General features: G+C 37.0%; 1 protein-coding gene across 1 annotated transcript in view; it reads left to right on the forward strand.

The window, feature by feature from the left end:
• LOC149259975 (uncharacterized) overlaps positions 1-26,587 on the forward strand; it is a 42,737-nt gene extending 16,150 nt beyond the window's left edge. The window contains exons 2-7 of the mRNA XM_089455992.1: positions 18,250-18,315; positions 18,386-18,553; positions 21,035-22,303; positions 22,369-22,637; positions 22,719-24,743; positions 24,798-26,587. Of these exons, the coding sequence (XP_089312118.1) occupies positions 18,250-18,315; positions 18,386-18,553; positions 21,035-22,303; positions 22,369-22,637; positions 22,719-24,743; positions 24,798-26,587 (5,587 nt within the window). The remainder of the gene's footprint in view (positions 1-18,249; positions 18,316-18,385; positions 18,554-21,034; positions 22,304-22,368; positions 22,638-22,718; positions 24,744-24,797) is intronic.
• Positions 26,588-27,707: the final 1,120 nt, after the last annotated feature.

Here is a 27,707-nt window from a genome sequence, read left to right on the forward strand (position 1 = left end):
TCTTTTTGTGAGTTGGTTTCATAACATTTGGTATCAGAGCTTTGGATTCTAGGGTTTCGCTACTCCAAATAGGTCATCGTGGCATTTTCGCTATAACTTTTTTTTCTGCGACGTTTCAGAAGCTAAAAAAAAACCCATTTGAGATGAAATCATACTGAACCTCAGATCCGAATTTCAGAGGTTTTCACACTATATTGGTGGAGATATGATTTGAGGAAGTTGGTATTTTTGCAGATTCCTCAATTACATTCCAAACAGGTGACTTAGGGAAAATTGTCATAACTTTCTTTATGAGCATTGGATTGAAATTTTGTAAGAAGGTATAGAAACAGGATAGACGATAGTTTTTTGTGTATATTTTTCAGATCCAAATGTTGAAAAGGTGACACGTGGCACGTCGTACAAGTTTGCTCTACTGAACTAGTCTATAATCAGGTCACTGTGGGAGATTTGACATAACTCTTCCTTAGAGAATCCAATTTGGATCAGACTGGTGGCATTGGAAAGAGGAGGCAAAGGGCTACTGCAGGTCACTATTTTAGAACTTAAAGATCTGAAAGTATAGAGCTACAATTATTTCAATATCGAGCTCCTAAAATCAAGAAAAAGTAAGATGAGGAAGTGTGATGGCAAGGATCCGGTAAATTGGATACTTTAGATGGAGCAATATTTTGATCTACATGGTGTACCACTGTTACAAAAGGTATGTATTGCATCTTCATATTTAGAATCGGATCAATTTTTATGGTATAAAGGGCTTTGTTCCGTAAACAACTTGTTACGTGGTCAATTTTCATGGAGGAAATGATAGCACATTATGAGGATACAAAGAGCAACACCCTCTTTAGAGCAACACCACAACAATTAGAAAGAGTAAAAGAGCTTTGTTACATAATGGAAAGTAAATTTATGGTAACAAGGAATTCTACCCCTCACAACTATAATAATGGAAGTGTTGTTTCTCCTAGCTTTACACAACCTACAAGGGTTACACCACAACAATTGGAAGAGAAAAGAAAAAAAGGGCTTTGTTACAATTGTGATAGAAAATGCACTAAAGGTCATAAGTGTGCTGAGAATAAATTATTTTACATAGATTATGAAGAGGAGGAAGAAAAGGATCAAGAAACATCAAAATAAGAGTATATACACCAATAACCAACCCCAGAGAAAGAAGAAATGAATCCGACCATATCTTGTAAAGCATTGGCAAGAATTACCACTCCTTAAACTTTCAAGATAGAAGGACATATCAAGAAGAAAAAGGTTCAAGAAGTGAACGATCACATTGAGAAAGAAGAAATGAATCCAACCATATCTTGTAATGCATTGGCCGGAATTACCACTCCTCAAATTATCAAGATAGAAGGACATCTCAAGAAGAAAAACGTTCAAGAAGTGAAAGATCACATCGAGCATCAAGAAATGAATCCGACCATATCTTGAAAATCATTGGAAGAAATTACCTCTCCTCAAACTCTCAAGATAGAAGGACATATCAAGAAGAAAAAGGTTCAAGCAGTGAAAAATCAAATCGAGCATCAACAATAAGTTCTCCAACTTTTAAAGGATAACGCCACTTTGGTGCAAAATCGAATGAAACAATAGGTAGATCAACATTGTAGTGAAAAATGTTTTGATGTAGGTGATTGGGTATTTTTACTGCTACATCTCAAGCAAGCTATTTATGAGAAGGAAATGTTGGAAATACTACATGCACTTAAGAAATGGCCCTTACCAAATGGGAAGACACTTCAAGGTAAAAATGGATCATGATAGTCTTAAACACTTTTTAGAACAAATATTATCTATAGAAGAATAGAAAAAATGGGTCACAAATATATTGGGTTATGAGTTTGACATCATGTATAGAAAAGGGAAGCAAAATTTTGTTGCAGATGCACTCTCAAGAAAGGATGAGGATGTGGAAGCATTGTTTTTTGCTATTTCTATTATCCAACCAAATTGGATAAATGAAGCAAGGGATGAATGGAAGAAGGACAAAGAAGTGTGGCCACTTATTCAAAAGTTGCAGAAGATCTCAATTCAAACAATATTTCCCCCTCGAAGAGGCTGAATTCTAAGGTGTTGATCTCTCTTTTCTATCTTTTTGTAAGCTGGTTTCATAACATTTGGGATCAGAAACAAGAACCTGACAGCTACGAAATCGATCAATTTCAGAGTATCTCATCAAGTGGAAGAACTTACCCACTGAAGATTCCACATGGGAGGACAAGAATATTCTACAGAAGCATCAAGAATCACTCAAGCATTGAGGACAACACTTTTTGAAGGAGAGGGGCATGTTAGGCCCCTATACTACTAGTGTAACCCCTTATTGTTATTAGTACAACCCCCTTATTATATTGTTGTACCCATGTAGTCCCCATATTGTTAACATTGTACCCCATAGAAGCCCACTATTGTTATTATTGTGCCCTTATATTATTATTGTTATGTCGGCTCTGATTATATTATGACTCCTTAGACTCCTATATATAGAAAGGAGGTCTTGTCATTTGTATGTCCAAGAATTGTTCATTTATGTAATGTAAAGGAGGTTTCCCCCTCGAAAAGGCTGAATTCTAAATCGTTGATCTATCTTTTTGTGAGCTGGTTTCATAACAGTAAGGCACAATATATGTTAAGTCTTATTTTCTAATTTTTTAATCTATGCAAAAAATGATGAAAATAAATTTTGAGACAAGTTCCATAGATTACACAAGTTTTTGCATAGGAAATTTTTATAGGGTTCTATCCTTGTGATTCAACTGAGCTAACCTATTTAACTATGAACATGAGCTAATTTATTTAACTATAAAAATGATCATCAACTTATAATTTTTTAGTTGAGACAAGTGCCACAAGTTACACAAGGTTTTGCATTGGCATATTACTCAAGGTTATGTCCTTATGATTCAACCAAACAAAACTCTCAACTACATAGATGAATAAAATTTGAAGCAAGCAAACATTTTAACTATAAATGACTATGTGACCAATTTTAGACTAAACATAAACTAATATAATGAATTATAACCAAATCTATTATAATCTGCAAGAAAATAGAACTAAGCCTGCATCACAAAGAAATTAAACCATGTAAATAAATGAAAGCAACATGTGTCCTCGTCACAGGGGACCCTTCCTAGTTGGGTCACACGTTCTAAAGTAAATTCAGAGCTTTTAAAATGCTTGTAACTACAATTTCAAACTAAATCATAAACGTCATATGATACATAAGAATAAAATACCAACAAACTTTATATTAATTGCAAAGTGTTCAGATACATAAGACTTTCTTCCATGGAAGGAATCACAAGTATTTATAAAGTTAACAGACAATAATTAGTTGAGAGTTCCAATTCTTTACTCCAAAAGAAAATAATTGAATCACATTATGTGTGGGATATAAGGATCGAGTTGTTGATATGAGAGATTCGTGACAAGAGCATGAATCTCTCTTGTAGATTAGATGACTCAATTTTGTGGGATTTAATCCATTGTGTTGCTCCAACAAACTTATGCTCTATCACGTTACTCTGCCACTACTTAAGATTGTTGATTGACTCATTGACCAAGCCTTGGTGATGAAATGGATGTATTTTAGTTGTGATCCATAGGTGGAAAACCATCTCCTTATTTTGTGCCATGTCCTTTAGTTTTTAGTTTTGTTGGACCATGTTTGGAGATATGATAACATGTGTTTTGGTTGTAGAAAGGAAGAGTAGTTGCATAATATGTTAGTTTCTACAACCATGACATTTAAATTTTTTTATAAAGAAACATACAAAACTATAGATATTTGGACATTATTATCCTAAAATTCTTCACTTATAACCTCAATATCTTAGATATCGTTTCTATGCACAAATGATAGCATAGGATTGTGAAATTATGGCTATGGTAGCCTTCTAGGAGTAAACATAGGCAAAACCAAGGACAACAAAATGAAAAAAAGAACTTGTTTTGACCTCAACATTCCCCCATGTTGAATATTTTGAATGTCCTCATGCACAAGAAAAATTGCAAAAATTTGTAATTCCTTCCTTGTCACAGTATGCTCTAAGTAGCTTGGATTGGTATATCCAAGTTAACTCCTTGAACTCCCTTCTTCTCCATATCTATAGACCATCTTGGCATTCTGAAGAGGAATTTAGCATTTAAACTTTTGATCTTTGAATGCATTTTTTGATTGGATTCCTTGAGTTTTAAATTCTTCTTATATTAATGTTGCATCCTCTTTAACATCTTCTAATTTTGTGCCTTCAATATTTATTTCCATTCTTGATGTGTCTCTCTAAGACCTTCAATTATCTAATTTCTTGTCTCATTTTTTTCTATTGTATCTTTTTCTTCAAAAACATCAAATGGAGAACTATATATAAGCAATGGTATTAAATTGTGAATAGGAGATGTTGGTGTGTTAAAATAATGGAATAAACAATGGATTTTTGTAGATGGTTTTGTTGGGATTCCTTTTAAGGAAAATCAATACATTCATACAATTTCTATTTAGCAATATTGGTTCCTGGAATGGTATCCCTCTATTGCGGTGATGTTGTATCTGACAAAGGAGTAGAAATGTCAATTCCTAGGCTATATCCTTCTATTATGGAAGTGTTGTAGATGAAAAAGGTGTAGAAACCCTTGGTTTCTTATTGCTTCTTTATTTTATGATATTATATTGTCTTCTTCATCAAATTTTTCAATATTGATTATTGGGTGATTTGCAAATTGAACATTTTCATGCCTTGTCAATTCCTCAATCATACTATGAGTAATTATTCAAGGTATGTCTTCAAAATTAGGGTTTTTTTCTTTGAAATTTTTCCTTTTACCACCTCTTTGACTATGACTTCTTTAGTGGCTAGATTGTTCTTCAATTCTAGTACAAGTGTTTTATTCTTTTTACTTTTCATTACCCCTTTAACTGATGATTTCTTCTTTTATGTTTTTGCCCTAGATTCTGTGGTTCTGCAATTAAAACCATCTCTTCAATTGCCTCCTTGACTTGAGAACCTTCATGTTTGAAATTATTTATAGGCCCAGTGTTTTCTTTAAATTCACCCACGAGCTCAATCATTGGCTCATTTTCTCTCTAGTACAAGCTCAAGGTTTTCCTCAAATTCTCCCATAAGCTCAATCATTGGCTCTTTTTTTGACTCGCTATGGGCTTAATGTTTTCCTCAAATTTTCCCACAAGCTCAATCATTGTCTTATTTGCTGAATTTGCTATAAGCTCAGGATTTTGAGTCTTGGTCTTTGAAACCCTAGCCCAAGTGCTTCTGTTTTTATGACCTTGAGTACTTTGTGAAGCTTCAAGATCTTCTTTGAAATGATTCCTAAGAGGGATATCATCCCAATTGTCCCCCTTTTTACATAAATTTGCTTCAATTAGAATTTTAACAAGCCCAAATTGATATAGAGCACTTTCTATATTTTTAGGAAATTTAGGAACTTTTGATGCCATCTTTTAATATTGTTAAGGAGGTAATAAGCTAACTTTATCGCATGACCATTTTGAAATTGTATCAAGAGAAGAACATGATAAAACATTATCATACTATACCTACCTTCACAAGCGATACTTTTTTTAAGAAAAAAAAGAATGTCCCCCATTTTCCTTTGAATGTTGAACTAGCATGCCCTTTCTCCACTTTGTTGTTGTCATCTCAGAGTTTATCAAGAACATCCTCCATGTTTCTCCTTTAATTCTCTAATTTTTAATTTGGCTTTAACCAATCCTAAGAAATTCAATGGCTTCAGCTAGGAAATACTTTGTTAACTTCAATCGAATGTCTCCAATGTTTTCTTCCACTCCATCAAAGGATCGAGAGAAGGACCTTGTAACTTTCACATCATATCCCTAAAATTTCTCTAAATATTTTAACTAGCCTGTTTTGGAACCTATCCCAACATTTTGGACATGCTTTTAAAAACTCAATCCCTATAGGCTCAAATATTAATATAGATGTCAGCCTAGACGTTCAAGAAGTTTTAGTTTTCGTTCTTATGGAACTACTATCAAAGGTTGTTAGTTTGAAGCATAGAACAAGTGATCGGTGGAATGAGTATAATGAAAAGGTGGCAGAGAAATGAACGAGTTTGCGTTTACTATCTATGTTGGAAAATACAAACCATTTTTTATAGCAGTTGTCTATAACGCGACTTTTTGAAAGCTTTTCTGGCAGGTTTTTCCGGTGAAAATCCGGCAGCAATTTATTGGAATCGCAAGTTTGATAGCTAGTTTCTGCACAATCAAAGCGTCCCAGGGGTTTTTCAGGGTGTTGAATCCAAATATGTAGTTAAAAAACCATTTTAACTGCAACAAATCATGATTTAATCTCAATTTCTTCCACTGGATTCCGTCACCGGAATCTCCAAAAAGTCGCATTATAGACAACTCCTTTTTTATAATCATCAAACTATTAACTATTGATGAGATTGATAAGGTGGTTCCCAAGATGCTTATTTAATGATGTGATGGTTTGGAGTGAGATTTGATGAATATTCAAAATTATATGACCTGGGTGATTAAAATAAGGTTTTGAAGTTATGCCTCTTGAGGTTAGGTTAAGTTTGAAATATGTCAATGCATTCTATGCCTTATAGTTTCCTAAATAAAAATTATTAAAATGTTATTCGATGTTTCCTTTGACCAGTTTGGATTGGTTCATCGTGCTTTGAAAACAAAATTGCTTAATGTTGTTAGATACCTTAATGCAAGAGCTTTTGATCTTGCTACATGGAATTGATATGTGATTTATGGTGATCTTTATATCTAATGAAGTTTATCAGAGTAAATTTGTAAAGTCACTTCATTATTTTTTAAGGTTTTTCAGTAGCTATTGAAAGTGTTCATATAGAAAGTCTATAATCTAATAAGAAATGGTTGTGGGTTAAAATTTCTCTAAATTTAAATGAACAAATCCATGAATCCTTGGATTAACATTATTTATATGTTGTATTACCATTTTTTTTGCTTTTTAGCTTCTAAAAATAAACTTTTGCATGTTGGACATATAAAAAAATATGATTTTTTCAAAAAAAAATAAAAATATAATGGGAATTATATCTGCCAAAGAAGGGTTTTCATTTAGAATTCATGTATAGTTATGCCAACATCCCAGTTTTCATAACTATACTTTATTATTATTATTATTATATATAGAAAAGAAAATTAAGTTGAGTTAGGAGGGAAAGAAGAATTATCTCATTCTACCAACTCCATCTCTAAATGTTGAAGCATATTTTGAATAAATTGTTCTCTTGTTAGGGGCTTGTGATATAGTTTTAATTTATGCCCATTAACAAGAAAAGAGACACCCTATTTATTAATAGTTTTGATTTGAATTGATCCATTATCATAGACTGTCTTTATTTCATATGGACCTAACCAATGTGTTTGGAGCTTTCCTTTAAAATCTTTAAATCTAAAATCAAATAGGAGGGCCCAATCACCTGTTTGAATTTATGTAACTTGATAAACCTTTTATGCCATTTTGTCCTCTATTATTGGATGACATTGGTTCTTTGGATTGCATCTTGTCGAATTTCATCCAATTCATTAAGTTGAGCTAACATTTGCTTTTGTGCCTCTGAAAGATCTAGTCCCAATATTGCTACTGTTTTGAAGGTATTTATTTGAATCTCTATTAAAAACAAAACTTGTTTTCCATACACAAGTTCATATGGTGTATGACTAGTAATATTCCTCCATATAGTCTAATATGCCCATAATGCATTCAGAAGCCTGTATACGCAATCTTTTTGATGTAGCTAAATTTTCTAGGTCAAAATGGCTTCAATGACCTTGTTTGTTGATTCCACTTGTCTATCAACTTACGAATGATATGGAAAGGACTTTCAGTACTTGATCTTATACTACTCCATAATTTTGTACACAAACTTAGATGTAAATTGTGCACCCTGATCTATAAGAATCACTCTTGGAACATCAAATCGAGTAAATATATTCACAAAAAAAAATATTTTCAATGGCATAAATTAAAGGTTTAGCTTCTACCCATTTTGTTACATAATCAGTTCAAACAAGAATATAAATTTTCTGTCTAAATACTAGAGCAATTGGTCCTACAAAGTATAGAGCCCATTTTTTAAATGGTTTTATAAGTACCTATGCTTGCAAGGGAATTCCCTCTGCTTGAACTAGTTTTCCCATTCTCGGATAACTATCACATCTTTTAACATATTCCTTGGTATCTTTGAAAAGGGTAAGCCAATAAGATCCTGAAAGAAGGACTTTATTTGCAATTCTTCAGTCAGGAAAATTTCCTCCACATGGTTCATCATGGCATGCTTTTAATATATCAATTACCTCATATTATCTTACACATATTCTAATGATTAGATTAGATTATCTTCAAAAGTGTTATCCATCTATCCAGGAGTATGGTGCAATTTGTATGACCATATTTTTCTTTTCTCTTGATGTTAATTATTGGCGAAACTTCCTGGTAGCCAAATAATGAACCATATCTACATACCAAAGATTTTTAGTAGTAATTGCAAATAAATGTTCATTAAGATAGCTATCATCTACAAGAAATAACGTATCCTCATTTTGGATTCTAGAAAGGAAATCAACTGCTATATTTTCCTTTTCAGGTTTATCCAATATAGTAATATTAAATTCATGTAACAACAAGAGGAATCTAGTAATTATGTCATTAGTTATAGGTTTTCTTCATTAAGTATATAATAGTTGAATGATTAGTATGGATAAAAGTTTCATACCCAGTTATGTAGTGTCTGAATTTATTCATGGCATGCACTACTAAAAGAAACTCCTTTTTTGTAATTGCATAATTTAACTCTGCAGGTGTAAAAATTTTAGTTACGTAATAGATAGTGTAAGTATTTTGTTGTTCTTCATATCCTAAGAGAGCTCCTAAAGTTGTATTTGAAGCATCTATAGAAATATGGAATGGGAGAGACCAATTTGATCTTCTTAAAATAGGTTCTTCAGAGAGGTTTTTTTTTAAAGTATCAAAATCAAATTAACATAATGGGTTCCAACAAAACTCACTATCTTTGGGAAGTAATTTAAATAATGGCAAAGCTACTTTTGTAATGTATTCTATAAATCTTCTAAGTAGCATGCATATCCATGAAAACATTTTACATGCTTTTGAGTCTTAAGCGGTGAGTACTTGGTAATGACTTCAATCTTTGTCGAATCGACCTTAATCCCATTGCTTGAAATATAATTTCCAAAAATAATTTCGTTATTTAATATCATATGACATTTTTCATGACTTGAGGAAAGGTTAGTTTCTTGGAACTTTATAATAACTTTTTCAAGCCTTTCTAAAAACCATATACCATAAAATTATTCATATAAACTTCAACACAATTATGAACCAAGTCGGAAAATATACCTAAACTCGCTCTTTCAAATGTAGTGGGGGCATTGCATAGTTCAAAAGGTAAGACACTGTAAGAATATGTGCCCCATGGACATGTAAATGTAGTCTTGTCTTGATCTTCCAGTGCAATTTATTTTTTATTATAGCTACTAAAACCATCAAGAAAAGAAAAATATGCCTTGCCCTCTAATGTATCCAATACTTGATCAATGAAAGGAAGTGGAAAAATGATGTTTTAGGGTATCCTTATTTAGTTCTCTATAGCCTATACATACTCACCACTTACCATTTTTATTTGGTCAATTACCAATGGTGAGACCCACTCACTATTATAAATCGAATAAATGAAGTTTACACTTAACAAATTTTGCAATTAATCCTTTAGAATTTCCCTCAAATTAGGGTTCATCCTTCTCCGGGTTTGCGTAATTGGTTTATCATTTTACTATATGTGTGTGTGTGTGTGTGTATGTTGGGGTTTGTACTTCTTATATTTGTATATTTCCATGTAAAATCAAAGGTATGTTTTTGTAGCATCTATATTAATTGAACTTTTTGAGGATTTTCTATGTTAAAGTTAACATTTAAGGTTTTCCCTGGGTTATTCTCTATAGGAACACTACAAAATTTTGTCATAAAATTTAATGATAACATAGAATTAAATGATGAAAAATATTATATGGTATGTAACAACCCCTATTTAAAATATATAAATAATTACATCAATTTATGTGATTAATAATCAACACCCAATTATTCAACTATTTAACATAGAATTTTCAAAAAACACGAGTAGAGACAACTTACATGTATCGACAATATTCCTTACTTGTGCTTTTGGAGTTGAATGCTCTTTGAATTATTCTAACCACAATAAATATTCTTGGGATGACTCTCCACATAAACTTTCTACAGTTGTCTACCTCGGAGCCCCTCAATCAACATACTACTGCCAGGGAATTCTTTGTCTCACAAGACTTTTCTTCCAAGAGAATGGATAAAAGAATGGATGAATCCCATCCTCGTCATCATCCATTAAATAGACAAAAAAATGGAAAGGGATTTGCATGTACACTTTCCATGTGTCAACATGCCAACTTTTATTTCTTTATTTTAAGTTTTACTTAATTTAATATTTCTCTTAATTTAACTCTTTCTTATCTTATTCATTTTTACTTTTTGTTAACTTTACTAATTCTTTATATATATATATATGTATGTATATATATAAAACTCTAGTTTATTATTTTCTATCTTATTTATTTATTATTATTATATTCTCTTAATTATTTATTACTTATTTACTATTATTATCTTTTCTTTATTATGTACTATTTACTATTATTATCTTCTCTTTATTGTTTATTATTAATCTACTATTATTATCTTTTCTTTATTGTTTATTATTTATTTACTTATATTTATTTATTGTATTGTATTATATTATATTATTTATTATTATTATTATTATGAGTATTACATACTCCCCCTCTTTAAGGAACTTTGTCTCGAAGTTAAGTTGAATTATTTAACATTTTATTTTATTTAGTTATTTATTATTTCACATTTGCCCCACACCCTCTGCTGAACTAGTATAACCAGTAGGCATCGAAAGTTTCCACAACACCTGAGAAATCCCAAGGAATCTTTGTCATTTTTCCCACTTTTGGAACTAGGCATAAGGCTCATTGGTCTATACCATAGCCTATGGCTAGTCCCAAGGCTTAGACCTCATCTGCCCCAAGGCAGGCATCCGGTCCTAGTACTCAATGACTATGGGCATCTCATAAGGCTGGCCCACTTCATCCACACTCACTAAGGTGTATAGCCCCAGGCATCGAATTCCTTACACCCCCACCAGACTTTGGTATCCCTATCCAATATCAGGCACTTGGCCTACAATATCAGGCACTTTACCTCCTCAAGATGGTTCCATAGCCCCTCAAGATCTATCCATCAAGGCAAAGGAACCACTAGCATATGTAGTGTTGATTTTTTCCCCATCCTATATGGTGTTACATATTCTCCCTCTCAGGTATGGGATCCCATGAGATCATCCAATAAATTGGCCCTCTCGATCCATTTGTGGATTTCATGTCAATAACCACATCTAAACATACATCCAATTCATTAGCTATAACATCATATTATCATAGAAAATAATCCACATGCCAAGTATTGCATGTCATCATGAGAACATAACATCATTGTTATCACAAAATTATGCATGTCATAAATCTACATACAACTACCACATGCTTCACATCATAATATCCTCCTAAGTTATAACATCGACATTCAACATCAAAGACATATCATCACATAATAAATGAACCACATGTCAATATACCTTAACATAACATCATAATCCCTATGCATATCATATTCATCATAAGCATACAACATCATTATCGTAACAACTATATAAATAAGAACCACATGTGCATCATTATCCTCACACCATCTTATCATGAAACCTCATCCCAAGTTAACTAGAATCATAGTATATGATTTAGATGTATCAATAAAATTTAAACAATAAGACATGATCTAGATGCTCCATAAAAGTATCTACCTTAGCTAAGTTAAGCACTCTAATCTAGTTCACCATACAATTCAAATAGATAAGGAAAGTCATTAAAAATAACATTTGCATCTTCCCAAGTAGTTGACCCTAGGCTATATTGGTCCCATTATACCTTGACTTGCTCAAACTCATGATTCCTCAGCCGATGAACCAGATAGTCCAGTATACATAATGGTTCGGCCTGAAGAATTCCTTCTCGGAAACCTATAATTTCTCAAATTTCAACACATGGGATGGGTCAGGTACATATTTTCTAAGCATAGAAACATGACACCCATTACGAATATTTCTTTGATGGAATGGAAACTTGAGCTTATAAGCAATTGGTTCGATCCTCTCTAGGATCTTAAATGGGACAAAAAATCTAGGGTATAGCTTTAATCCCTTACCAAATATAAAGGAACTCTTAGAGGGTTTGACTCTAATAAAAACTTGGCTATCTTCATCAAAGATTCTAGCAATTCTCTTTGCATCAACATAGCTTTTCTGATGATCTTTGTCTTCCTTTAGCTTATGTTTAATTGTAGTCATTTGTTCTTCCATTTCTTGGAGCATTTCAGGTCCCAATATGAATCGATCCTCTAGCCGCTCCCAGCTTAATGGAGTATGACATGGTCTTCCATATAAGACTTCAAAGTGAGTTGCCTAAATTGAACTATGATAACTATTGTTGTATGAAAATTCCACTAAGGTAAGGTATTTCTCCCATTGGTTTTGTTAATCCATGACATACATTCTTAGCATGTCTTCTAATACTTGGTTTACTCTCTCTGTTTTCCCATCTATCTTTGGATGATATGTAGGACTGAAGTTGAGTTGTGTACACATAGATTGTAAAAGACTTTGCCAAAATCTCATAGTAAAACGTGCATATATGTAGATATACTCCATGAAGGAAAATTAATTCTTTTAGGAAAACTTGAGCAATCTCTAGTGCCTCAAAGGTTCTCTTAACTAGAATTAGGTGAGCACTCTTAGTTAATTTATCAATAATGACCATAATGCAGTCATGTCTTTGGGAAGTCATAGGCAAGCCTCTGACAAAATCCATCGAAACAATTTCCCACTTAGTTTCTAGTATATCATGGGGTTGAAAAAGACCTCCAAGGTGACGATGTTCAACTTTAACCTGTTAACATTTAAAACATCGGGCCACAAACTGCATTGTATCCTTTTCTCATTCCTGTCTTAAAAAACAGTTCTTTTAAATCTGCATATATTTTTTGGACTCCTGGATGTGCATCATATGGAGCTTGGTGGGCTTCCTTCATTATTAATTTCCAAAGTTCATCATCAGTCAGCACGTACATATTAGCCTTATATCATAGCAATCCATCCCACTTGGATGCCACTCGTACTCCTTGTAAGATGAATTTTATTTGTTGGTATTGTTGGTCCCCTATTAGGTGGTTTAGAATCTGGCTTCTCAAGCTTACCTTCATTGATAATATTGAATGAACTCTGGTTCTCCTACTTAAAGCATATGCAACCTTATTTTCCTTCCCCTTGATGTAGGATATCCTGAAATCATATTCACTAAATAGCTCACTCCAACGTTGTTGTCGAGCATTAAGTTCCTTTTGGGTCAAGATATGCTCAAGACTTTTATGATCTGTTCTTAATTCAAATGGACACCCCATTAGATAATGTCTCCATAATCTCAAGGCCATTACAATTGTACCTAATTCTATCTCATGTGTGGCATAATTGATTCATGGGTCTTGAGTTTATATGAAGCATAAGCAATAACCCCTTCATCCTGCATCAAGGATGCACCTAATCCTTCTCCTGGTGCATCTATACATACACGAAAGTTCTTGTCCATGTGGGGCACCTTTAATATTGGGGCAGTTGTTAATCATTGTTTTAGCTCATTGAATTTTGTCTCACACTCACCTATCCATTCAAACTTAACCCCTTTCCTTCGAAGGTTTGTGATGTGGCTGGATATCCGTGAAAATCCTTCTACAAATATTCTATAATAGCCTGCCAACCCCATAAAGTTATGTACTTCTTTGACATTCTTAGGAGTAGGTCAATCCATTATAGTTTCAATCTTATTATGATCCACTGCAATGCCTTTTGCCGCTAATGGTATGGCCTAGATATCAAATTTCCTTCTCAAAGAAAGAAAACTTAGAAAGTTTCTCGTATAGCTTATGTTCTCTAAGGTATTGAAGTACCAATCTCAAGTGCTCTTGATGCTCCTTCTCATTGCAAGAATAAATGAGGATATCATTCAAGAACACTTGAACAAAATGGTCTATATATCTGCGAAAATATTATTCATCAAGCTCATGAAATATGTCGGGGCATTAGTCAAACCAAATGGCACAACAATAAACTCATAGTGTTCATATCATGTTCTGAATGTTGTCTTAGGTATGTCCTCCTCTTTGATTCTTAATTGATGGTAACCTCACTGTAACTCTATCTTGGAAAATACTGAAGCTCCTTTTAGTTGGTTAAATAGGTCATCTATGTGAGGAATGGGGTACCTGTTTTGAATGGTGGCTTTGTTTAGATCTCGGTAATCAATATATAACCTAATATTTTCATCCTTCTTCTTCACAAAAATCATTGGCACACCCCAAGTTGATACACTAGGTCGGATGAATCCCTGATCAAGAAGTTCTTTAAGTTGTATACTCAAATCATTAAGCTTTGGGATAGTCATTTGATAAGGTGTTATGGACATGGGTTATGTTCATGGTTTCAAGGAAATGGAAAAATCAATTTCTCGAACAGGGGGCAAGCCTAGTAGCTCTGTAGGAAATACCTCTTCAAATTCTGATAGTAGCAGGTGCAACTTATTAGAGGACTTCCCATCGGCATGAACCATCTCTACTGCGTAAATATTGCATCCTTTCCGCATACACTTATTAACCTTCTTGGATGATATGAGGCGCAACTTAACATCATGTTTAATTCCCTTGATTACCATGGGTTTTCCCTAGTCATTTTTGAAGAGAATTGTCTCATTATAGCAATCCACTATAGCTTGATGAGACTCAAGCAATCCATTCCTACAATTAAGTCATAAGTCCCCAGAGTCGTGCTTTACAGGTTCATCTTAGTGTCACATCCCCCAATGTTAACAATGCAATCATTTACTAGTGATCTTATAGATTATTGAGAGCTTGATTCCATTTCTACCATCCTAAAGTTACTTTGTTCACGAGTTGTCAATCCACATCTAAGCAGTGTTGAAGGATAAATAAAACTATCATTGGCACCTAGATCTATTGACACAGACAGGGGAATGTTATTTATCATACCTGTAGACTCCACAATTGTGGCTTGGTGCTCGACTTGGTGATGGTTTATGGTGGCATGAATTCGATGTGGGTTATCTGGTCTTCCTCCTTTTTCTTTATGTCATTGTTGTTTAATCCCTACTTGATACCTCGAGCAGTCCCTTCTATAATGTGGACATTTGCATTCCCAACATTCTGGTTGAGCTTGATTCTCACTTCATCATTGTCCTTGGCCACCAAATCCTCTACCTCCACCATTAGTTATTCTCAAGTAGGGTTGACCCCTATGTCCTCTTAGAGGCAACCCAAAAGTTTCACTGGAAATCCAAGAAACATTATTTCATCTTCCTTGGAATCCATATGGGTGCCACCTTGTTCTGTTTACCCTCACCTTGGGGGTTTCCTTCCTTGTGCTTCCATCATCCACCATTTTCTTTTTCATATTTATCGTCCTCAGGACTTGTTTGGCTAAACTAGTGGTTGCTTCCATAGTGGTGGATTTCCACATGGTGACCTCCGCTCGAACCAAAGGATCGATCCCACACAAGAATATTTCATCTTAACTTTTATATCTGCCATATAGTCCACATGATGGACCAACGCATAGAATTCATCTTCATAGTCTTCGATAGGTCTACCATTATGTTGCACTGCATGGAAAGCCCTTATTTGTTGGTGTTTTTATTCCTCTGATAGGTACTTGGTTCTGAAGGCTTCCTCAAACATTTCCCAATTAACTTGCAGTGGGGTGACTCACGTCTTCGTTTCTTCATTTACCCACCATATTAAAGCTTCTCGTTTTAGTAGACTCATTTTTATTTGGGCCTTTTCCCTTTAAGTATATGACTTAAAGCTAAGTGCTCTATTGACACTAATTACCCAAGCTTCTGCTATTGAACCCCCATCTTGACCTGTGAACTTTGGTAATTTAAATTTTTTTACTTCTTTCATAATATCGAGGTTTGTTTTTCTATCTTCGGCATTGAACTGAGAATTTAAGTCTTGTCTCCATTTTTGTTCCAACTCTCCTCATTTACCTTGATCATTTCTTTGACCTTGACTTGTGACCCAATCATTAAAGATATTTGTCATTTCCCCAAGGGAACATAATATAGTTTGCTCAGCTAGAGTTCCAATCTTTGTAGTGGCGGGAGGTGGGGTTTCCACCTTAGGGGTGACTTGGGTTTGTCTTCGACGCTTAGGAGCCATGATCTCCCTTGTATCGAACCAAGTTTAAATTCCACATCACTTCCAATGTTACATTTATCCAATACAACATTGCATAGCAAAATTCACTCTTACACAAAATAACACATTGAAATAAAATAAAAAAACATATAATCAATTTAATTTATAGTCACAAAATTAAATAATAAATAAATATAATAAAAAATTATCTATTTATAAACTTTATTATATAAATTACATTTTAGTACATAAATAATATTAAATAATAAATAAATAAACACAACTATTGATTTATGAATTCAATCACTAAATTGTAATTCAAAACCAACTTTAAAACCTAAGCCTAATTTATTGCAAATTTCAATAACATCATAATTTATTATGAATTTCAATAACATTAAAAAACAAATATAACAAATATATGTGAACACGTCTATTATTAGTCCCTGCCGGGGACTATAAGCGATCGATAGATCGCTGACTTTGGGTTGACCGTGGCGAATTTTGCAAATATTTGCGGTTTTTCCTAAGTTGCACTAAGGTTTACGGGGCGGAAGCGAATGGGGGTCTTATTACGCGCTTCGCATGGATCGAGGCGAATGGCAGGTGGCGCGCGTGAGGGGCACGTGGTTGCATGCGCTCTGGTGGTCTGATCGCTCGCAAGGTGTCTGTCCTCGAGATTGGGGAATGTTCTGCCTGTGTTTTACTGTCTTCGCGACATTTGGGTTGGTATTGTTAGTTGCTTGTTTGGCTGTGCAGTCTGTGCGATGTTTGGTCTGCGGTAGAGTTGCGCTTGGGTATTGTTATTTGTAGTCTGTGCGATTTTTTGCCTGCGGTGGAGTTCCTGCCTGCTGGGTGTGCGTTTGGTAAGTTCGGCTAAGTTAATGGCATTCTGGTTGAATATTGAGGGTGTGTGTTCTGGTTAAATACTGAGGGTTTCTCTTACCTGCATGCAAGAGTCCATGGTTATTTGAGAATTATAAGTTAATGGCATTCTGGTTGAATACTGAGGGTTTGTGTTAGCTGTGGTCGGCATGCGCTGTGGTGATCTCATCGGCGGCCAACTGTTCCTCTTCGAGATGCTGGAAAGTTCGGCTTGGGTTTTACTGTCTTCGTGGCCTTTGGGTTGGTATTGTTACTTGCTTGTTTAGCTCTGCAGTCTGTGCAATTTTTCGTCTGCGATGGAGTTCCTGCCTGCTCGGGTGTTGTTACTTGCTTGTTTAGCTCTGCAGTCTGTGCGATTTTTCGGCTGCGGTGGGGTTCCTGTCTGCTCGGTGTGACTTTGGTAAGTTCGGCTACTGTATGGCATTCTGGTTAAATACTGAGGGTTTCTGTTACCTGCATGCAAGAGTCCATTGCTATTTGGGTTTTACCCTGTTCGCAGCCTTTGGGTTATTATGATTGCTTAGTTGTTTAGCTGTGCGGTCTGTGCGATTTTTCCTTTCTATTTGTTCTATTGTCTGCGGTGAAAACACAATGCGGTTGCTGCGTGCTGTGTTACCTGCATGCAAGAGTCCATGGTTATTTGAGCATTATAAGTTAATGGCATTCTGGTTGAATTCTGGGGGTTTGTCTTAGCTGCATGGGTTTTATGCAAATTTGCGTAAATGTCTGCGGGAAGCTATGATTGTTAGTTGTATTGTTTAGAGGTTAAGTTCGGCTACTGCATTATAAATTAATGGCATTTGGATTATTATTGTGAATACTGAGGGTTTGTCTTCTGGTTGAATACTGAGGTTTTCTCTTAGGTGCATGCAAGAGTCCATGGTTATTTGAGCATTATAAGTTAATGGCATTCTGGTTGAATACTGAGGGTTTGTCTTAGCTGTGGTCGGCATGCACTGTGGTGGTCTCATCGGCAGCCAGCTGTTGCTCCTCGAGATGCTGGAAAGTTCGGCTTGGGATTTAGTGTCTTCGCGGCCTTTGGATTGGTATTGTTAGTTGCTTGTTTACCTCTGCAGTCTGTGCAATTTTTCGTCTGCGGTGGAGTTCCTGGCTGCTCAGGTATTGTTCCTTGCTTCTTTAGCTCTGCAGTCTGTGCGATTTTTCGTCTGCGGTGGGCTTCCTGGCTGCTCGGGTATTGTTCCTTGCTTGTTTAGCTGTGCAGTCTGTGTGATTTTTCGTCTGCGGTGGGGTTCCTGCCTGCTCGGTGTGGCTTTGGTAAGTTCGCCTGTATGGCATTCTGGTTAAATACTAAGAATTTCTGTTACGTGCATGCAAGAGTTCATGGTTATTTGGGTTTTACCCTGTTCACGGCCTTTGGGTTGTTATTGTTACTTGGTTCTTTGGCTCTGCGGTTTGTGCGATTCTTCCTTTCTATTTGTTGTATTGTCTGCGGTGAAAACAGAATGCGGTTCCTGCCTGTTCTGAGGGTTGCTGTTACCTGCATGCAAGAGTCTATGGTTATTTGAGCATTATAAGTTAATGGAATTCTGGTTGAATACTGAGGACTTGTCTTAGGTGCATGCGTTTTATGGAAATTTCGGTAAATGTCTGCGTGAAGCTGTGATTCTTAGTTGTATTGTTTAGAGATTAAGTTCGGCTATTGCATTATAAGTTAATCGCATTTGGATTATTATTGTTACTTGGTTGTTTAGCTCTACGGTCTCTGCGATTTTTCCTTTGTATTTGTTGTATTGTCTGCCGTGAAAACACAATGAGGTTGCTGCGTGCTCGGTTAACTCTGTCGCAAACGTTTGGTTGCGGTTCTGTTGTTCTAGGTGTGGTTTGTATCCCGCAACTTTGTGCTGTCGCTTTGATAAGTTCGGGCACTGCATTATAAGTTAATGGCATTCTGGTTAAATACTGAGTGTTTCTGTTACTTGCATGCAAGATTCCATGGTTATTTGAGCATTATAAGTTAATGGCATTCTGGTTGAATACTGAGGGTTTGTCTTAGTTGCATGGGTTTTATAGAAATTTGGGTAAATGTCTGCGTGAAACTGTGATTCTTGGTCGTATTGTTTAGAGGTTAAGTTTGGCTACTGCATTATAAGTTAATGGCATTCTGGTTAAATACTGAGGGTTTCTATTAGCTGCATGCAACAGTCCATGGTTATTTGAGCATTATGAGTTAATGGCATTCTGGTTGAATACTGAGGATTTTGTGTGCAGACTTCGTTAACCAATTTCGTCATTTGCACATTTTCTCATGGTACTGGCATAGGCTGGCTTGTGCATGCATATGGTCTGGACGAGAAGGAATTCGAACGCTCGGCTTCGTTGCAGGTACGGTGTTATTCTACTAATTGCTTTTTGTCAATAAGTTAAACCTTAGATTAAAATGTCATGTTAGCTAGTTATAACCAGATTGGTTCTGATATGATGTTTAACTACCTTGTTCTCCTTAGAGAGAAAAAATTGTTTTATTATGAAAACAAAATTACATTTATTATATATGTTTCTGCATTTCACAGATATCCTTAAGCATAGGAAGTGATAAAAGTATTGCTAGCAACATATCTTGTTTCATAAACAGTTTCCAAAAATGTCAATATGACAGCCCTATCATAGTCATTCTAACATATATCGGAGCTTTGAAACGAGTTTTATCTCATAGGAAATTAGCTGCTAGATATGTCCATAAACAGTCCCATAAAAAAATATAGATATAGAGATATGCTTAAGCATAGGAACTGATAAAAGTATGAGTGAGAAGATATGTTGCTTGATAACCAGTTTTCAAAAATGTCAATATGACAGCCCTGTCATGGTCATTCTGACATACATCACAGGTTTGAAACCAGTTTTGTCTCATAAAGAATTAGGTCCTGGATATGTTCATAAACAGTGCCATAAAAAATTATAGATATAGATATTGACATTTAAAAGACATTCGATCAGCTCTCCTTCCACTCTCTGTTGAATGGGCCAAGCTCATGGTACCAAGTATAATCTTGCTTTTGACAGTCCATCAGTTTGCATGTTCCTGTCTTTGTAAACATGTTCAAACATGATCTGTTAAATACTCTGTTTAAGCAAGTCGAATCTCCTGAAATATAGGTTGAAGTTTATAATTATCCAATCGATTTGTTCCATTCATCCGATTCACCACAGTTTGTGAATCATCAAAGATCTGTAATTTTTGCGCATCTTCTTTCACATGCCACAATTGCCAACAGTCTTGCGACAATTTGCTTAGGCAGATTGTTGCTGTGTTTGCCAAAGCCGTTCTTTGAACATATTACATGTTCATCATTTATATGGATTGTACCTGCAGTGTCCGATAATGATGGATCTTGTTGAGAAGCGTTATGGAAGTATGCTTATGCACTACTCGTATCTGGTTCAGTTTCCAAAAATGTCAATATGACAGCCCTATCATAGTCATTCTAGCATATATGGGAGCTTTGAAGCGAGTTTTGTCTAATAAGAAATTAGCTGCTAGATATGTCCATAAACAGTCCCATGAAAAAATATAGATATAGAGATATGCTTAAGCATAGGAAGTGATAAAAGTATGGCTGAGAAGATATGTTGCTTCATAACCAGTTTTCAAAAATGTCAATATGACAGCTTCTCAAAATTTATTCACAATTTTGGACTTTGCTGCGCGCGGCCCGACCCTTCGCTCTCAAGCTAGGGTTCTGAGTGTCTGCGGCGTCGCTCAGGCTGCTGCGCCTCTGCGCACAGCCTCGCCCCTCCCTCTGCAGCCAGATGGAGGCTCCTGAGAGCTCTGCCCCCCCTGCGGATCCGCCCCCCGAAGTTAAAGCGTTCAGAAACTTGATAGCGAATGGAACAAATCGGTCTCCCACAGCGACTCAGCAAAAATTCATCAAAAGGATGGATTCGATTCCCTCTGTTGCCCTGCCAGAGGAGGACACCTGCAAAGCTGCTCTGAACTTGGCAGAAAAAGGCCTCATAGGCCAGTTTACAGGCCTATGGCCCTCCCCCAAATCCGTGGAGGATTGGACCCAAAGAAACTGGCAACCTCTGATAAAAAACGGAGTGAAGAGTTACTTCGTGGGCAAAGGGTACTTCGTTTTTGTTTTTGAAAGCTCGGAAGACAGAAGCTTAATCTTCAGAAATGGCCCCTATTTCATGGGGCCGCAGGGACTGTATTTAAATCAATGGAACCCAGACTTTGATCCCTCTCAAGACGTCCCATCTGCTGTGCCGGTGTGGGTAAGACTCCCCCATCTGCCCCTTCACTGCTGGAACCAAAAATCGTTTCAGACTATTGGGAACGCATTAGGCAAGTATATAGACCAGGCTGTAAGAAGAGACCAATATTCTTGTGCGCGTATTTGCGTCGAAGTGGACCTTGAAGAAGGATTGCCTGAAGCGATCAAGCTTACGGTGGCAGGATGGACGCACATCCAAGAGCTCGATTATGAGCAGCTCCCCTTTAAATGCAGACACTGTCATGGCTACGGCCACTTTGCCAAGAATTGTAAGAAGAAAGCTGAGGACCAGGCTGAAAAACAGAATGGAGAGCAATGGACCCTAGTCCAGAGAGCAGCCCAAGCAAAGAAGGACACAGGAAAAAGTGCAGCAACAAGAGACAGGAACAAAGTCATCCCAACTCAGGAGACAGGAGAAAATGTAAAAGGAACCGAGGAGGCGCAACCAGATCCACCGATCAAAGACCAGGCAAAAGAGAACCATGAGGAAACCCATCCTGTAAGCAATGAGGGAGGGGGAGACATTCACATCGAAGTCACCCAAGGCAGCCCCTCAAGCCCCACTTATGCAGAAATCACGAAGAAAAAGCCAGCTGAAAGCTCTGAGTCCTCAGAGAAAGAACTCTTTGAGAGACCTTTAAAAAGACCCGGAAGGAAATCCCGCAAGGAAAAAAGAGAAGAAGAAGCAGAAAGGCTCAAAACACAAGGGAGCCAATCCACGATAGAAATGACAATCGGAAGAAGTAACAGGCCCAGGTCATCCAAGGGCGGCTCCACCCCAAGCATAGGTAAATAATGAAGTTAGTCTCTTGGAATTGCAGAGGACTGGGGAACCCCGCCAAAATAGAAGCAGTTAAGGACCTCTTAAAATCGGAACCTACTGATATCCTCATGCTCCAAGAGACTAAGATAGCAGGACAAGCCCTGCTAGATACCAGCAAATCAAAATGGAAGAAAAACTCAGGCATAGCTGTCAGCGCTCGGGGATCCTCGGGAGGTCTGGCAACGCTCTGGAACGAAGAACAATTCCAACTCATCAGCACTCATGAGACCTTGCACTGGATATATACAGAAATAACCCACATTTCAAGTAAGTTATCTATCTCTCTAGTCAATCTATATGTACCTGTCAATTATTCAGAAAAAAGAGACTGCTGGAAATCTTTGGCAGAATTTCTTGAACAGGAAACCCCTAATAACATCATTCTCGCTGGAGATCTCAATATTGTTTTGAAAGCAAAAGAAAAAAGAGGAGGTTCTGACTCCAAGGACCCTATGGTGGGTGTAGTGGAGGAACTTGCTCAGCTCTGGGATCTCCAAGATTTTAATCCAATCCAAGGCTTATTCACCTGGTCAAATAACAGAACTGGAACAGATCATATCTCTGCTCGCCTTGATCGTTTTCTAGTGCAATCCCTCCTCATGAATAAGAAAATCATAACAACAAAAATTCTGCCCAAGTTGTCCTCGGATCACAAGCCAATACAGCTCTGTTTAGAAGACGAAGAGGATTTGGGTCCCATCCCTTTTCGTTTTTCTCCTCAATGGATTGAAAGAGAAGGCTTTATGGACACGGTGAAAGCATCTTGGAACATATCCATTTCAGGTTCCCCAAGCTTTGTTTGGGAGCAAAAATTGAAGCTCACCAAAAAAGCATTGAAGGAGTGGATCAAGAAACCAACTCCCAACCCCACCTCTCTTAGAGTTGCAGCAGTCCAGGCTTTGCATTCCCTTCAAAATGACATGGAATGTAAAAACATTAATGAAAACCTCTTGGACAAGGAAATAAAAGCGCAGAGAGCAGCCTACCAATCTTTTAGAAATGAGGAAGAATACTGGAGATTAAAGTCTAGGAGCCTGTGGCTGAAAGGAGGGGACCGCAATACCTCCTACTTCCACCGGCAGTACAGAGCTAGATTGTCAAGGAATCATATAGCAGAAATAAAGACTATGGCGGGCCAAATCTGCAAGGGCAATCAGCAAGTCAAAGAAGCTGCAGAACTACACTTTCAGAATCTCTACAGCTCGGATGACCAAGGTGAAGAAATGGAGGAAACAGAATTTCTCAACCATATCCCCTCCTCAATCTCTCTGGAGGACAACGCAGAATTATGCAAACCTGTTACAGAGGAAGAAATAATCAAAACTATCTGGTCCATGGATTCCGACAAGGCCCCCGGGCCGGACGGATTTACCATTCACTTCTACAAAGTATGCTGGGATATCATAAAAAATGATCTACAAAAGATGATAAAGGGATTCACGTCTAAAGCCAAAGTAGGCGGCAACACTAACTTAACCTACTTAGCTCTGATTCCCAAAGATTCTAACCCGGAAACATTTACCAGATTCAGGCCAATTTCATTATGTAATGCTTCCTATAAGATCTTGGCAAAGTTGTTGGCCAACAGAATGAAGCCCTTGCTCCCTAGAATCATCACTACATCTCAAGGAGGCTTTGTGAAAGGTAGACACATCCTGGACAACGTCATTCAAGTTCAGGAGACCGTACACTCAAGCAAGCAGAGAAAAGAGAAAGGTATGCTCATAAAGTTAGATATGGCGAATGCGTTCGACAGAGTCAATAGAACATTTCTAAGTAAAGTCTTGCTCTCCTTTGGCTTCTCCATTCAGTTTGTCAATCTTCTAAAAGCCTGCATGAACAACCCATGGATAGCTCCCCTCATAAACGGCAGACCTGCAAACTTCTTTAAAGCCAAGAGAGGCATCAGGCAGGGATGCCCGCTCTCTCCCTATCTTTACATCATACTGGCTGAAGCATTAAGTCGAAAACTTGAAGCTGAAAGACTGTCAGGATCCATTCCGGGCCTCAAACCTTCCAACAGAGCAAGCCCTATGAACCATGCATTATTTGCAGATGACTCGATCCTTCTGGGGGGCGCCTCAATCAGAATTGCAAAGGCCTTCGGCACGGTCATTAGGAGCTACTGCAAAGTCTCAGGAGCACTGGTAAACGAAAGCAAAAGCGAAGTCTACAGCTGGAATACAGATCAACAGGAGCTCAATAACATAGCTAACTCTCTTGGATTCAAAGGGCATTCACAATGGGAGAGAATCAGATATCTCGGCCTACCCATAATCTCAGGAGTGAATAAGAGATCGCTTTGGACCGACATAATCTGCAAATTCAAGTCCAAGATCTTGAAATGGGGAGGATACTGGCTGACAAAAGGAGGTAAGGTCATACTAATCAAATCTTAGCTCTCTTCTTTAATAATTTATCAAGCAGCCTTTCTGCTCGCCCCCAGAAATATCATGGACCAAATCTCCTCTCTCCTTAGAAATTTCCTCTGGCAAGGAGGCAGGGGCAATGATAAGAAACTTCATCTTGTAAATTGGGAAACGGTCAAGAAACCCATCGAGGAAGGAGGATTGCAAATCCGAGAACCTTCTCTGGTCAATCTCGCCTTAGGCAGCAAAATCCTGTGGAAAATGTTTAAAGAGCCAAGTCTTCCTGTAAGTGTCATTCTACGATCAAAGTATACAAACAGAACTGATTTGAGAAACCTCCATCTGGACTACATAGCAAACAGTACTCTGCTGTGGAAGCTCTGTTACAAAAGCAGCAAAATCTTCAATCGAAACATCTACAGAATCCCAGGGAATGGCAAGAAAATCCGACTCTGGCAGGACAGGATAATGGGGCGAAATCCTCTAAGCGAAAATGAGGAAATCGCAGGACTAAGAGACTGGTTAATTACAGGTGGGAAGTTAAGTCTGTTTGACATATCCGATTGGGATCAGAGAGGCGATTGGGTAGGTTGGGCAATCCCTGCTCCACCAGCACATCTGCAACAGCAACTGAATTTATTTCTGGACCTGATCGAAGAGGCCGCACCGATACATAGATCGATGCAAGACCGATGGGGCTGGGGCCATTCTGGAGATTACACAGCAGCTGAAGGCTATAAAGCATTCCAGACATCGGGAAATAGCAAACACAGTCCGGCGTTCTGGAAATACGTTTGGGATCCCACAGCGCTCCCGAAAGTCAACTTCTTTGTCTGGACACTGATACACAATAAGATTCTAACAGGTGACAATCTAGTAAAAAGAAACTTCGCTGGCCCTCACTGGTGCGCCCTTTGTAGAAGCAACGCTGAGACAGCTCAACACCTCTTCATCGACTGCCAGTACGCAAAGGATGTATGGAATTTTACGCTCCAAGATTTGCTTATAAGCTCCCCCGCTCAGATATCAGTTCCAGACCTCTTTGCCGAATGGAGCCACCGTTACTCTCGGCATATCCCTCAAAAATCGATTTGGTATAAAATCTGGAACGCATTGCCCAAATTTGTCTGCTGGAAGATCTGGTTGGCCCGTAACCAGAAGGTCTTTAAAGATTACCATCTAACTCGCTTGCAAGTAGCAGCTAAGGCTAGATCCCTTCTTCTAGAAACGGTGCAGCAACAGTATTATAAAGAGGATGCATCTCTTCAGCAGATAGAGAAGCGGTGGATTGGAAAGCTTGACTTACAAAACAGAAAAATCCTCTTTTCTCCTAATCTAGAGCTCCCACCCTGGAAGAAGAGAGACGCAGATGAAACATTCCAGATCTGGTGGAGAGCCCAAAACTCTTATACAATCTTCTTTGACGGGGCTTCTAAAGGAAACCCCGGTCCCTCGGGAGCCGGCGGGATCATCTTCTCCCCTGAAGGGCGCTCCAACGATTCTTTCTACTGGGGTCTTGGTTTGAAGACTAACAATCAAGCAGAACTGCTCAGCCTTCTTAAAGCTTGTCAAATTGCCAGAGATAAAGGGATCAGGGACATTCAGATTTTTGGAGATTCGGAGATCCTCATAAAGAAGCTGAACGCTGGAGAGTTATTCAGAAATGCAGGTCTCAATAGAACACTGGAAAGACTGAAAAGAGTGCTCTCATCCTTTGCATCTTACAAATTCTATCATATACTAAGAACTTCAAACACCGAAGCGGACTTGATGGCTAACAAAGGGAGCGCTCTGGACAGAGGGTGGTTGTTCATCAATGAGGACAAATTTGTAGAAACTCCTCCATAAATGTTTAGATATAGCTGCTGTTTTAGAAGCACAAGCAGGATGTAATCAGGGCTGCTTCGGCAAAGCCCCACTCTTTTTTCTCTGGATTCAATAAAAAAAACCATATCCGTTAGAGTTAAAAAAAAAAATGTCAATATGACGGCCCTGTCATGGTCATTCTGATAGGCTCATAACGAATAGCAGGAAACTTTTTACCTTGGTATATGTTAGAGTTGCAACCTAGCATAAATCAGAGACAATACTTTTTATATTTTGACAGTTGAATTGGTGCACCACTTATGTAAAACTCATAAATAGGCTCATGGTCAATTTATTTGACAAATGCAATTGACAATGGTGTTAGCTTTCAGAAATATTCTTAAAGTTCTGTTGCATTTGTTCATTTTGTCTTTCCATTGCTTCCTTTTGTTAACTTCATTTTGTGTTTCGATTGTTCCCTTTTGTTTACTTGCAGAAATATTCTTAGAATTATGCTCCATTTTTTTCATTATGTCTTTGCATTGTTTGCATTTCCAATTTCTTTGTTATTTAAAAATATGGCTTGCTAGAAATTTGATATTTGTTTACCAAGATAATGCAATAGCGTATTTTTTTAATATACATACATTTTGTTCAAAACAGTCACATTCAGTTTTTGCTAACTTCATTAATTTTTTTTGCAAAGCTGTACAAGACAATTGCAAAAGCCAGCTCTGGTAAGCAATTGCAAATGATGGAACAAATAATAGATGTTGACAATTACAATTTCAGATTGCAATGCATTTTGCCTGAGAACATTGATATTGTATTAAAAAGAAATGGTCTTTTTAGACTAAATGCATTTTCATATACTGTAGGAGATTGTCTATTTGACTCGTTCGAAATGCTTCTACATTTTCGTTATACTTCAAATGAATTGCGAAATGGGTTAATAGACCACTTTCTTTTTTGCTTAAAGAACAATGACGTTGAAGCAATACAGTCATATCAATATGAACTAGCACCTGAGTTCCTATACGAGTTACATGATGTTAATGATATTGGTACATATCTTCATAAAATGCGTTATTCTGCATCTACAAATATAAAGGAATCTGAACGAGGTTTATGGGGTGATACCTTTTGCATACGTTGGTTAGCT

Source organism: Pinus tabuliformis, chromosome 6, assembly GCF_031772625.1.
Source record: "Pinus tabuliformis cultivar Carrire ecotype Pingquan chromosome 6, CPIR1, whole genome shotgun sequence".
NCBI lineage: Eukaryota > Viridiplantae > Streptophyta > Pinopsida > Pinales > Pinaceae > Pinus > Pinus tabuliformis.